The 13,984-nt window shown below is 41.2% G+C and overlaps 1 protein-coding gene across 3 annotated transcripts in view; it reads right to left on the reverse strand.

Annotated features, from left to right (window-relative positions):
* clcn2c (chloride channel 2c) overlaps window positions 1–13,984 on the reverse strand; it is a 456,474-nt gene that overhangs the window by 368,616 nt on the left and 73,874 nt on the right. For all 3 annotated transcript variants that reach the window (XM_072911968.1, XM_061925436.2, XM_061925435.2), the window contains exon 2: window positions 1,513–1,663. In XM_072911968.1, the coding sequence (XP_072768069.1) occupies window positions 1,513–1,663 (151 nt within the window). The remainder of the gene's footprint in view (window positions 1–1,512; window positions 1,664–13,984) is intronic.

Below are 13,984 nucleotides of genomic sequence, written 5' to 3' on the forward strand. Positions count from 1 at the left end.
ACTTTCTGAATACATTATGTGATAATGTTCATCAGTCAACTCATTGGTATTAATTTTCAATCTATCACCGTAAAAAAATAATATCAAAATCAAATTACAGAATGTTATTTAAGTAGTTTGCTCATTTTCCACGACCGGTGCACTAACATCATGTGGTTTATTTTATTTTAAATATGTAGCATCAACTACAAAGATACAAAGAATTGCTATTGTGACATATAGTGGAAAACATTTAGAACAGCAGTTTCATTAAAACATTTGGGCTCATTTATATACTTAGCAAACTCATCCCGCGGGCCGGATAAAACCTGTTTGTGGGCCTGATCCGGCCCTCATGCCGTACGTTTGACACCCCTGCTTTAAGTGGACCGAAATTATTAAAGGCAGTCTTTGTTTTACGGCCTTGCGTTTTACAATGTTTCCTGGTTACAACACTTTTCCATACATTTTTAATACTGTACAAAAACAAGGAGAACTACGGTATTTTCTGGACTATAAACATCTTATAAAACAGTGCGGCTAATTTATGGATTTTTGTTCCCTATCGGCCATAATGTTTTGTATTCAACAAATCTTCTTTGTAAAACACCGACCGAGACACAGTCCCATCTTTTGGAAGAGTTCGCTTACTGCAGGTGCTGCTGAATATGTACTTCTTGTTTTGTGCCTTGAACCGAAAGTAAGACCGTCCATAGCGTTTCTGCTCGAAAGGATTCTTTATTCATCGCTCTAATCAAAGTGTGTAAGTTTTAGAATATAACTAAAACTATTCATACTTGTGTGATGTCTGTAGGAGTGTTTTCTGGCATTTTTGTATGTGCTATCGTAATGAAATCAAGCCAGTGTTGTTAGTATTAGCGAGCATGCTAACACGTTTACAGATGTCTGTGTTAGTATTATCAGCTTACAATGACATCCTTTTTGTATTGTTTCAGATTCGCAAATACACCAAAACGTCACCATAAACTTATTGAGTTCGTTTAGCTGATTGGACAGCTAGCTTTCGCAGCTCTTAAGTCCCTGATGATGACTTCGGTTTTGTTTGATGAGCTGTTTTACTGCCTTGTGACAAGCACCGTTTGGAATCAATTAAGGTGTACACAAAAATATCAAAACACAGGGACCGCCAAGCTCAAAATTTGGCACAAAACCACTAAGGTAATAAAATAATTTTCGGAGTTTATATTTTCAGCAAAAAAAAAATAGAATATGCCTGAGGTTACAATATTACCAACAATATTTGGAAAATGTTAATTAACATTTATATACCGGAATATAATATTATTTTTGCTTGTGGACACAAGAATATGAACCTGAACAGGAATATTGTGTCGATGTAAAGTAAATGTGGTGCTCAATATCTGGGACTTTTGTCTCGGTCTTATTGATTTTCTGACAATTTCGCTTTTGTGAAGCAACTCAGAATTTTTGGGGACTTCCAGTTGCAACATCAGAGAAAACAGCGATAGTATGTGTTTTCTCCCTTTAAGTACCCAGCTTTGAAACACTTACTGCGACACTTGGCACAGCGTCCTTTGTTGTATTCCAGCAGGTCCAAGTTCCGACTTCGCTCACTGACCGATCGCCTCTGTCCACTCTCTCTCAGCCGAGCTGCTTCTTCTTTAGCGTACACCCCCAGCTCCTGGGTGTAACGCCCATACATCTAGAAAAATCATGTTGTAAAAAAAAAAAGGTTATGGTATAAACAAGTTCTCATTTTGAAAAAGTCCCAACAACCTAATAAAACGGTCAAGGACTGTTATTGTATCTATATTAGCAAATAACCATAAATAAGAACTGATTACAGTGGACCATTAACGACAATGCCTTATCTGGGGTTCAAAGGTCAGCGTACAGGCCAGTAAATCCACACATAATCATTATCAGCCTCAAATTGCACACTGTTTTTGAAAACACAGTGCAAAAGTCATTAAGTCAGCAGTGCAAGTGTCAGGAAGTTGAGTTGTATAGGGCACCACTGCTTCCTTAATGCTGGTGGGCAGGAAAAGGGACACTGCTGGATAGTCAAACCCTACCTCGACTGGTCAAATAAGGTCGCAGAGTCTGATTTCAGTAGCATGAAATGTGCTGAGCTTTGACAAAAAATAGAAATTAACCATTTTGACAGACCACAAATGAAAATGTTTTCTAGTCATTGTGTTTCATATCAATTATAATATACATTTGTGAAACTAATTCAACAGAAATGCTTTCCTAAATCATTGCTGCAAAATCACAACTCGACTGATGGTCCTTAAACAAGGTTTTAGAGAAGTTGCCACACGAGATATACTTAACATTTTAACTAAGAACTTTCCCCTTCTAATTCAACCCCCTGGAGTCCAACCTGTCCAGACAATATAAGGATTCTAGTCTATTTTTCATGCACTCTTGGAAGGATTCATCCAGAATCCTCATCAGCTGCATCGTCATGACTATCTTAATTAGGGATGTTTTGATCAGGGTTTTGTGTTGATGATGCGGATACTGATCATCAATGAGTAAAATCGACCATAACCAATCAATACCAATCACATGTATTATATTAACCCACATGTTTTCAATGTGTTTATAGTGAGTGTTATTGGCAGTTCAATAATAGTGAGTGTTATTGACAGTTAAATCAACACTATCAAAACTAATTTTTTATTCCCTTTAATTACAAACAATTTTTTGAGCAAAAACTACTATTACTCATTTAAATATTTTGGTTTTTGCCCTCAAAGTCCTCTTGTGTACAAGGAATTACCCCTTGAGTTTGAAAATGTTAACAAAAAGACCGAAACAATTATTTTGAGAAAATTAAAATAGACTTAATCACTTAATCGGTATCAATTATATACTAACTTTGGTACCGACACCAACAATTTGTGGATCGATACGCCCGCCTCTTACGTGACGTGTACTGACCGTGGCAATGCGGACCAACCAACAAAGTTGCTGCTATCTAGAGTTCTTAAACTTTACTAAGCACTTATTTATTGGTGTTGTTTTGCGCTAGCTTAGGGGTTAGCTTATCTATTAGCATGTCTGCTCATTGCTTGCTTTCAGTGTGTAACACGTTAATTCTCATCCTCCAGTGATAATCAAATTAGGATCAGGGGTGTTAAACTTGTTTTAATTGAGAGCCACATCGCAGTTATGGCTGCCCACAGAGGGCCGCTTAATTATATATTTAATTATATTTAATATAAATGTGTAAGGAGTTATAAATGGTAAATGGGTTGTACTTGCATAGCGCTTTTCTACCGTTCTAAGGAACTCAAAGCGCTTTGACACTATTTCCACATTCACCCATTCACACACACATTCACACACTGATGGCGGGAGCTGTCATGCACGGCGCTAACCAGGACCCATCAGGAGCAAGGGTGAAGTGTCTTGCTCAAGGACACAACGGACGTGACTAGGATGGTAGAAGGTGGGGATTGAACCAGTAACCCTCAGATTGCTGGCACGGCCACTCTCTCAACTTCGCCACGCCGTCGCTGTCTTGATGTTTATCACCGTACAAATTTGCCTGCGTGTTTTGTTATTATATGGTTTTACGTACACTGTAAAAATAAATCTGTAGCATTTGCGGTAAAAACCTGGCATCTCAGTTTTCAGAATTTTAACGTGAAATGTACGGTGTTCTCCTTTCTGAGCTGCCACCTTATCATGGTAGAGGAGTTTGCTTGTCCCAATGATCCTAGGAGCTTTGTTGTCCGGGGGCTTCTATGCCCCCTGGTAGGGTCTCCCAAGACAAACCGGTCCAAGGTGAGTGATCAGACAAAAAGCAGCTCGAAGACATTTATGATGAAGAAACAACAAAGACTCAGATTTGTCTCCCCCGGACACGGGTCACCGGGTCCCCCCTCTGGAGCCAGGCCCGGACTGACCCTAAATGTTATTTGTGCTTACGCACCAAACAGTAGCTCAGAGTACCCACCCTTTTTGGATTCCCTCAAGGGAGTACTGGAGAGTGCTCCCTCAGGTAATTCCCTTGTTCTTCTGGGTAACTTCAACGCTCATGTTGGCAGCAACAGTAAAACCTGGAGAGGCATGATTGGGAAGAGTGGCCACCCGGATCTGAACCCGAGTGGTGTTTTATTATCGGACTTTTGTGCTCATAACAGATTGTCCATAACAAACACAATGTTCAAACATAAGGGTGTCCCATATGTGCACATGGCACCAGGACACCCGAGGCCGCAGTTCCATGATCGACTTTGTAATTGTGTCATCGGATTTGCAGTCTCATGTTTTGGACATTCGAGTGAAGACAGGGGCAGAGCTTTCTACCGATCACCACCTGGTGGTGAGTTGGCTCCGATTGTGGGGGAGGATGCCGGATAGATCTGGTAGGCCCAAACGCATTGTGAGGGTCTGCTGGGAACGTCTAGCAGAGTCTCCTGCCAGAGAGCGTTTAAATTTGCACCTCTGGAAGAACTTTGAACATCTCATGAGGGAGGCGCTGGATATTGAGTCCGAGTGGACCATGTTCTGTACCTCTATTGTAGAGGCGGTCGATCTGTGGTTGGTGCCTGTCGTGGCGGTCATTCTAGAACCCGCTTGGTGGACACCAGCGGTGAGGGATGCCGTCAAGCTGAAGAAAGAGTCTTATCTGGTCCTTTTAGCTCATGGGACTCCGGAGGCAGCGGACAGATACCAACAGGCCAGGTGGTGTGCGGCTTTGGCGGTCGCGGAGGGAACAACTCGGACGTGGGAGGAGTTAGGTGAAGCCATGGAAAAACATTTTTGAAGCAATTCTAAACCACCATCCACCGCCTCAGGAGGGGGAAGCAGTGCACTGTCAACACCGTGTATGGTGAGGATGGTGTGCTGCTGACCTGGACTGCGGATGTTGTAGATCGGTGGAGGGAATACTTCGAAGACCTCCTCAATCCCACTTACACGTCTTCCTATGAGGAAGCAGTGCCTTGGGAATCTGTGGTGTGCTCTCCTATTTCTGGAGATCAGGTTGCCGAGGTATTTAAAAAAGCTCCTCGGAGGCAAGGCCCCAGGGGTGAATGAGATCTGCCCAGAGTTCCTTAAGGCTCTGGATGCTGTGGGGCTGTATTGGTTAACAAGACTCTGCAACATTGCGTGGACATTGGGGGCAGTACCTCTGGATTGGCAGACCTGGGTTGTGGTTCCTCTCTTTAAGAAGGGGAACCGGAGGGTGTGTTCCAACTATCGTGGGATCACACTCCTCAGCCTTCCCGGTAAGGTCTATTCAGGTGCACTGGAGAAGAGGCTACACTGGATAGTCGAACCTTGGATACAGGAGGAGCAGTGTGGTTTTCGTCCTGGTCGTGGAACTGTGGACCATCATCATCAGCGGTCACTCGAACGAGTATGACGGTCCTCCTGGTAGAGGGTATCCCTTTATGGAGGATGCCTGTGCATTACTTTGTTTAACGTGGGGAGACTGGTGCACAGACAGTCACCACACGATCCTTGACAGATCGGTCAGGGTCCAGTGGCATGGAGTCCAAGACTCTGGGGAATTTCTAGGCGCAGTCAGGGCGTTAATGCGATCCGGTTTGGTGGATGCAGGATTAGGTCTCGGCTTTTTGCAGATGTGGTCCTGATTGCTTCATCTGGCCGGGATCTTCGGCTCTCACTGGATCGGTTCGCAGCAACGTGTGAAGCGACTGAGATGAGAATGTGCACCTCCAAATCCAAGTCCATGGTTCTCGCCAAAAAAGGGGTTGAGTGCCAACTCCAGGTTCAGAGAGATCTTGCCCCAATTGGAGGAGTTCAAGTACCTCGGAGTCTTATTCACGAGTGAGGGAAGAGTGGATCGTGAGATCGACAGGCGGATCGGTGCGGCATCTTCAGTAATACGACCACTGTATCGATCCATTGGGGTAAAGAAGGAGTTGAGCCGGAAGACAAAGCTCTGAATTTACGTTCCCATCCTAACCTATGGTCATGAGCTTTGGTTTATGACCGAAAGGACGAGATCACGGGTACAAGCGACCAAAATGAGTTGACTCCATCGGGTGGCGGGGATCTCCCTTAGAGATAGGGTGAGAAGCCCTGTCATTCGGGAGGAGCTTTAAGTATAAAGCCACTACTCCTCCACATCGAGAGGAGCCAAATGAGGTTGTTCGGGCATCTTTGATGAACTTTAATGATCCACAAGGGAAATTGGATCTGGTCAGGATGCCACCCGGAAGCCTCCCTAGGGAGGTGTTTAGGGCACGTCCGGTAGTAGGCCACGGGGAAGACCCAGGACACGTTGGGAAGAGTATCTCTCCTAGCTGTCCTGGGAATGCCTCGGGATACCCCGGGAGGAGCTGGACGAAGTGGCTGGGGAGAGGGAAGTCTGGGCTTCTCTGCTTAGGCTGCTGCTCCTGCGACCCGACCTTGGATAAGTGGAAGAAAATGGATGGATGTGTGTTTTTTTGACAGTGTCACTGTATTTTACGTTAAAATGTTGGCAATCAAGTTGCCTATTTTTTACCGTACAGTCTATTGTCATTGTTTACACATAACTTGCTGTACCTATTTTAAACAACTGAAAGGGTGTAAAATACAATTTATTTTAAGATGTTAAATCGGCTCAAGCACCCCGTGGGATCCTGAAAAAGGGACAAGCTGTAGAAAATGGATGGAAGGAAATTGACTCAGTCTATGTTTAATGCATCTAAAGCAGACCTGGGCATTCTGCGGACCGCGGGCCACATCCGGCCCTTTGTGCGTCCCTGTCCGGCCCGCGTGAGGCCAATCATTCATCCATCCATTTCCTACCGCTTATTCCCTTCGGGGTCGCTGGAGCCTATCTCAGCTACAATTGGTCATAAATTACAAAATACATTTTTAAAAAGTATCTATGTCGAGTGTGCAATACAACGGTGCTGCTTTTGTTTCGAAAAGCGTTATTTGTATTACTTCCGTGTGGACGTATGCTAATGTGCGATTGTGAGTGAATGTGAACAGCGGCAATCACAAATTACAAAATAAATTTAAAAAAAACATCTGTCGTGCATCGCCCAGCTGTTCATCTTCTTACGTGGGATAACTGCAGACTTTCAAATCACGGAGTAGCTGGCAGCCATACAGTCAATTAAAGAGACAACCACAGGTAATGACTTGTTCACATAGGTAAATGCGTGTTTGGACATGTTAGGACTGAAATGGGACAAGCTGGCAGGTGTGACAACAGATGGTTGTCCAAATCTGACGGTGAAAAATGTTGGATTTAAAGAGGATGCAGGATAAAGTGACAGAAATTTACATTTTTGCATTGTGTTATACATCAGGAAGTGTTGTGTAAGACAATGTTAAAAATAAAACCATCAAAAGCAATCTGCTTTTGTATAAAGTTAAGTTAGGTTAAATGAAATTATTATTATTTATCTTACGGTATATCAAAAATAATTTGAGCAAAATTTAATTGAAATATTGTCGGTGTGGACCTCCAGCAGTGCTCGGGTTGCTCATGCAGCCCCCGATAAAAATGAATTGCCCACCCCTGATCTAAAGGATGCAAATATTCTATGATGTGTCTTTTCTATTTTAAAGGAAGAGTAAATGCAGATGTAAATGGTGCACTATATCAAGTTGTTTATAGGTGTGTATACCATCTGCACCTTGTTTGCTATATTATTGCAAATACCGTATTTTTCGGAGTATAAGTCGCACCGGAGTATAAGTCGCACCTGCCGAAAATGCATAATAAAGAAGGAAAAAAACATATATAAGTCGCACTGGACCAAACTATGAAAAAAAACTGCGATTTATAGTCCGAAAAATACGGTACTTGAAAAAATATGCGCATGATACTTACTATACTTACGGTCACCAAGTTTTGAGAAAATTATTGACTTGCAGTTATGTAAAATGTTTAAAAACGTTCCTATACGACATTCTGATGACAAAATTGCACTTGTGTCCACTGTCCAAATATTGGGGTATTTTCTTAAGCAAATTTTAAAAATGCAAGCGAGTAATAACCTGTGATTAATCATGATTAATCACATTTCAAGAGTGTGATTAATCTGATTTAAACAATCACTTGACAGCCCTAATTTGAATACATTTTGTATAACGAATGATAATATGTGTTCCATAATTAGGTAATATAAAAGTTTAAAAAAAAATTCAACAGCATGCAGTGCATGTATTTTTTTCTGTCATAATGGGAAGAATGAATACATTTTGTAAAAAAAAAAAACTACTTTATTGATGCACATTATTTCCACGCATTAGCGGGCCAAACGAAATGATGTGGCGGGCCAGATGTGGCCCCCGGGGGCCTTGTGTTTGACACCTGTGCTTAAGATCCTAAGAAATGCAGTTTATTTGCCATAATGGAGCGAATATTATTAGCTTAGGGGAGCATCTCCACACCGTGTATGGATACACAGTAGCTGCAAGCCACATGTCAGTTGGGGGACTAAACATAAATTCTGTGTAAACCAGAGGGAATTGGTTAAAACCGATTCCTATAATGACCAGCTTGAACTTGGGGAAAAAAGAGAAGAAGAAAAAAAAATCTGCCATTTCGGTTAAGTAGGGAGGTTGCTCCAGCACGGCAATGGCCAGGAATTGTTGGATGGGCATTGTGAGCTGGTGCGCAACCACGAGTTGTCTTGCTACAGCGCTCACCTCTGCTCGCGCACTGAGCAAAAAAATGTTGCAGAATCTCTTCATAGAGAGCCTAGTTGATAGTCTAGCAAAACATGTAGTCGGGATTCGAAATATATTTTTTGCGACCCTTTTTCTGTAACTTATCGGACACCTATACATTCTTGCAAAGCACTGCAAGAATGCGCTGTTGTACTGTATTGTAAATGTGTCATGTCATATAATTGTCATGCCAGTGTTTCATCGAGCAGAATAATGCAGCCCAGAGACATGCCATTGCAGAAGCCTTCATGGATTTAGCTGACATCTTTCTTCTTCTGACCTCAAAGTAGTTGAGAATTGATTAACAATGGCTCTGCTGGTTTATAGTCAAGTAGTTTGTTCTATGTTCCACAGTTGCTTCAAGACAATTATTCACCAATTGAACCATACAAATTGACCCAATTTGTAACAATCTGTTAATCAAATATTATGCCCAGTCCCCCAGTTATCAATTGTATAATCACAAAAACATCTGTTCCTGTTCTTATTTTAACATGCTAACTGCAACATTTTAGGAACAACAATTTTGTAACTTTTTTTTAAAATACAAGACTAAAATTAACCAACATCACTACAGCAGTGTAATGTTTACATACTATACGATACCTACTATTGAAACGAATAACTGGTGCTAAAAACAGTACTTAAAAAAGAAAAACAATATTCATTAAATACAACTTTAACACAATTTTGTGACATGCAAGTTGAACAGAATATACATTTAAGTTCCCCAATGATAAAAGAAAATACAATACATAACAAATTCCAAAGTACTTTAAAGGGGACCAATGAAAGGGATGATGTTTGATAAGAAATTATCGAGTTTGAGCCTATTATCGAATCCTCTTATCGAACCGATTCTTTATCGATTCTCTTATTGAGTCTAGATAGGCTGTTGTATATGGAAAAAAACAAACAAAAGCTCAATTTTATTATATATAAGTAAATAAATATTGACTATTACCCCCCTAAAAAAATAAAATAAAATAAATAAATATTGACTGTTGTTACCCAAAGTATATTAAGAGGGATTTTTCAGAAAAACAAATATGTACAGTTACACAAAAACAACCTGTCTCTGTGATCACTATAGGTGTATAAATAATAATATAGTGTTAAATAGAATCAGTCCCTTGGGCACAAATTTTAAAATAATACAGCTCTCCAAAAAGTGCACTTCTGCTGCTATTTGACATAACTGTTTGTTATGATGCTTTGACATTTTTGCACTTTATTTCTTTATTGAAAGAAAATTCTATGAAGAGAAAAGTTGTTTGCAAATGTGGTTACAATGCTAAAAAAATGAAAAGTTAAAGCTAAAAAAAGAAATACACTTTATTGAGTTAACATTATTTCTTTATAGGGGGAAAGATGTTATGAGCTAGGGAATATAACAACTACACTACCCAGCATGCAACGGGAGTGACGAGCATGCGCGGTAGCCCCGAAAAGTGTTGTTGCATGTCCCACCCGGCAGCTAAGAATGAGGTTATGAGCACGCTGTGAAAGTAAACGTCAAGAACTCAGCCAACACGCCTCGTCTGCATTATTTATAATTAGACAGACAACACATATACAGTGTGATTTTTTTTTTGTTTACAAGGAAAGAAAAACAAATGTTAAAAAAGGGAGATCATGTTGTATATACAGGTAAAAGCCAGTAAATTAGAATATTTTGAAAAACTTGATTTATTTCAGTAATTGCATTCAAAAGGTGTAACTTGTACATTATATTTATTCATTGCACACAGACTGATGCATTCAAATGTTTATTTCATTTAATTTTGATGATTTGAAGTGGCAACAAATGAAAATCCAAAATTCCGTGTGTCACAAAATTAGAATATTACTTAAGGCTAATACAAAAAAGGGATTTTTAGAAATGTTGGCCAACTGAAAAGTATGAAAATGAAAAATATGAGCATGTACAATACTCAATACTTGGTTGGAGCTCCTTTTGCCTCAATTACTGCGTTAAGGCGGCGTGGCATGGAGTCGATGAGTTTCTGGCACTGCTCAGGTGTTATGAGAGCCCAGGTTGCTCTGATAGTGGCCTTCAACTCTTCTGCGTTTTTGGGTCTGGCATTCTGCATCTTCCTTTTCACAATACCCCACAGATTTTCTATGGGGCTAAGGTCAGGGGAGTTGGCGGGCCAATTTAGAACAGAAATACCATGGTCCGTAAACCAGGCACAGGTAGATTTTGCGCGGTGTGCAGGCGCCAAGTCCTGTTGGAACTTGAAATCTCCATCTCCATAGAGCAGGTCAGCAGCAGGAAGCATGAAGTGCTCTAAAACTTGCTGGTAGACGGCTGCGTTGACCCTGGATCTCAGGAAACAGAGTGGACCGACACCAGCAGATGACATGGCACCCCAAACCATCACTGATGGTGGAAACTTTACACTAGACTTCAGGCAACGTGGATCCTGTGCCTCTCCTGTCTTCCTCCAGACTCTGGGACCTCGATTTCCAAAGGAAATGCAAAATTTGCATGGTTGGGTGATGGTTTGGGTGCCATGTCATCTGCTGGTGTCGGTCCACTCTGTTTCCTGAGATCCAGGGTCAACGCAGCCGTCTACCAGCAAGTTTTAGAGCACTTCATGCTTCCTGCTGCTGACCTGCTCTATGGAGATGGAGATTTCAAGTTCCAACAGGACTTGGCGCCTTCACACAGCGCAAAATCTACCTGTGCCTGGTTTACGGACCATGGTATTTCTGTTCTAAATTGGCCCGCCAACTCCCCTGACCTTAGCCCCATAGAAAATCTGTGGGGTATTGTGAAAAGGAAGATGCAGAATGCCAGACCCAAAAACGCAGAAGAGTTGAAGGCCACTATCAGAGCAACCTGGGCTCTCATAACACCTGAGCAGTGCCAGAAACTCATCGACTCCATGCCACGCCGCATTAACGCAGTAATTGAGGCAAAAGGAGCTCCAACCAAGTATAGAGTATTGTACATGCTCATATTTTTCATTTTCATACTTTTCAGTTGGCCAACATTTCTAAAAATCCCTTTTTTGTATTAGCCTTAAGTAATATTCTAATTTTGTGACACACGGAATTTTGGATTTTCATTTGTTGCCACTTCAAATCATCAAAATTAAATGAAATAAACATTTGAATGCATCAGTCTGTGTGCAATGAATACATATAATGTACAAGTTACACCTTTTGAATGCAATTACTGAAATAAATAAAGTTTTTCAAAATATTCTAATTTACTGGCTTTTACCTGTATATGTATGTGCTGCGGTTGCTTTAAGAACGTTACGACAGCTGCCGTAAAGGAGGTGCGTTGCTTGCCTGGTTGCCATGTTTCCGGTTGGTCGTAAAAGTGTTCGTCATGTGTTTGTACCCTGCTCAAATCTCTAAGTAAAGTTATTCATTGGATTATACCTTTTGTTTTGAACTTTATTACACCTTGGAGCGCTTTTTCCGGTCCATTGTTTTTCCTGCTTTCGCTATCTGCGCCTAATGACTGAGCTACGTGACGTCATTTCTTGTGATGTCACACGGAGCATTTCTGGTTGGGACGGGATTCGAATAAAGAACCAACTCTTTTTCTTTACTATAGTGGTCTCGATAACGGGTACCGGTTCTCAAAAAGGGATTAGAGTCCGAGGACTCGGTTCTTTTCTTATCGAACAACCGGGAAAACCGGTTTCGAGTATCATCCCTAACCTATGATTTTTTTTTCCTGACCTAATGTTACAATGTTGGACACTTGTGTTAAACAAAGCATCAAATTATAAACTTCATGCATTTAGGTGTGAAATTGCATGCAGTTTTTTTATGAAGAGTCTGAATTGATCGATTGTGCAGGTGTACCTAATGTTGTGACTGGGTTAGGGTTGTACGGTATACCGGTACTAATAATGTACCGCGGTGCTAATGAATTGAACAACACTATACTGCCTTTGAAAAATACCGGTACTTTTTTTCATCCGCAAGTTGCCGTGGGGCGGTGACGTGCAGAGCGGAGGAGCATGTTGAGTGTATCAGCGTGCACACACTCACAGAGCGCACAAGAAGAAACAGTGAGGAGAGGAAAAATGGCAAAAACGGTAATTCTACTGGTTAATAAAGCGCAGTATAGAAAACCATCGATCAAGGTGACGTTTTAAACACGGAAGTGCCATGCTGCAAGCAGTGCTTTAAAACATGCCTCGGCAAAGGTGGCGATTAGTATTACCATTTTTGCTTCAAATGTAGGTAAACATTTAAATAACAAGCATCCAGACCTGCACAAGGAGTTTAAAGGTAATGTAGTTAACTCCCTGCTGTGCACATACAGTACATATACATACAGTAGACGCGCCCACAGCTGTTTGGCTTGATGCCAAGTATTAGCGCAGTAAAAACTGCCCACATTGCGCAAACTAATGCAAGTGAAATGACTGAATTTTGTAACAAATTGCTCCAATTAGTGTTTTATCTTCAACAATGTGTGTTTTACCTGCTACCTGTCTTATCTGTGTAGTTCCAGCCACAGTATTGTTTTTATTATTTACTATATAAATTTACTTCACTTCACAAATGATTAGAGATGTCCGATAATATCGGACTGCCGATAATATCTGACTGCCGATATTATCGGCCGATAAATGCTTTAAAATTTAATATCGGAAATTATCAGTATCGGTTTCAAAAACTAAAATGTATGACTTTTTAAAACGCCGCTGTACGGAGTGGTACACTGACGTAGGGAGAAGTACTTGGCGCCAATAAACCTTTAAGGCACTGCCTTTGCGTGCCGGCCCAATCACATGATATCTACGGCTTTTCACACACACAAGTGAATGCAAGGCATGCTTGGTCAACAGCCATACAGGTCACACTGAGGGTGGTCGTATAAAAAACTAACACTGTTACAAATATGCGCCACACTGTGAACCCACACCAAACAAGAATGACAAACACATTTCGGGAGAACATCCGCACCGTAACACAACATAAACACAACAGAACAAATACCCAGAACCCCTTGCAGCACTAACTCTTCCGGGACGCTACAATATACACCCCTAACCCCCCCTCCCCCCACCTCAACCCTGCCCCGCCCCCCACCTCCTCATGCTCTCTCTGGGAGAGCTTGTCCCAAATTCCAAGCTGCTGTTTTGAGGCATGTTAAAAAAAATAATGCACTTTCTGACTTCAATAATAAATATGGCAGTGCCATGTTGGCATTTTTTTCCATAACTTGAGTCAATTTATTTTGGAAAACCTTGTTACATTGTTTAATGCATCCAGCGGGGCATCACAACAAAATTAGGCATAATAATGTGTTAATTCCACAACTGTATATATCGGTTGATATCGGAATTGGTAATTAAGAGTTGGACAATATCGGAATATCGGATAT

Source organism: Nerophis lumbriciformis, linkage group LG30, assembly GCF_033978685.3.
Source record: "Nerophis lumbriciformis linkage group LG30, RoL_Nlum_v2.1, whole genome shotgun sequence".
NCBI lineage: Eukaryota > Metazoa > Chordata > Actinopteri > Syngnathiformes > Syngnathidae > Nerophis > Nerophis lumbriciformis.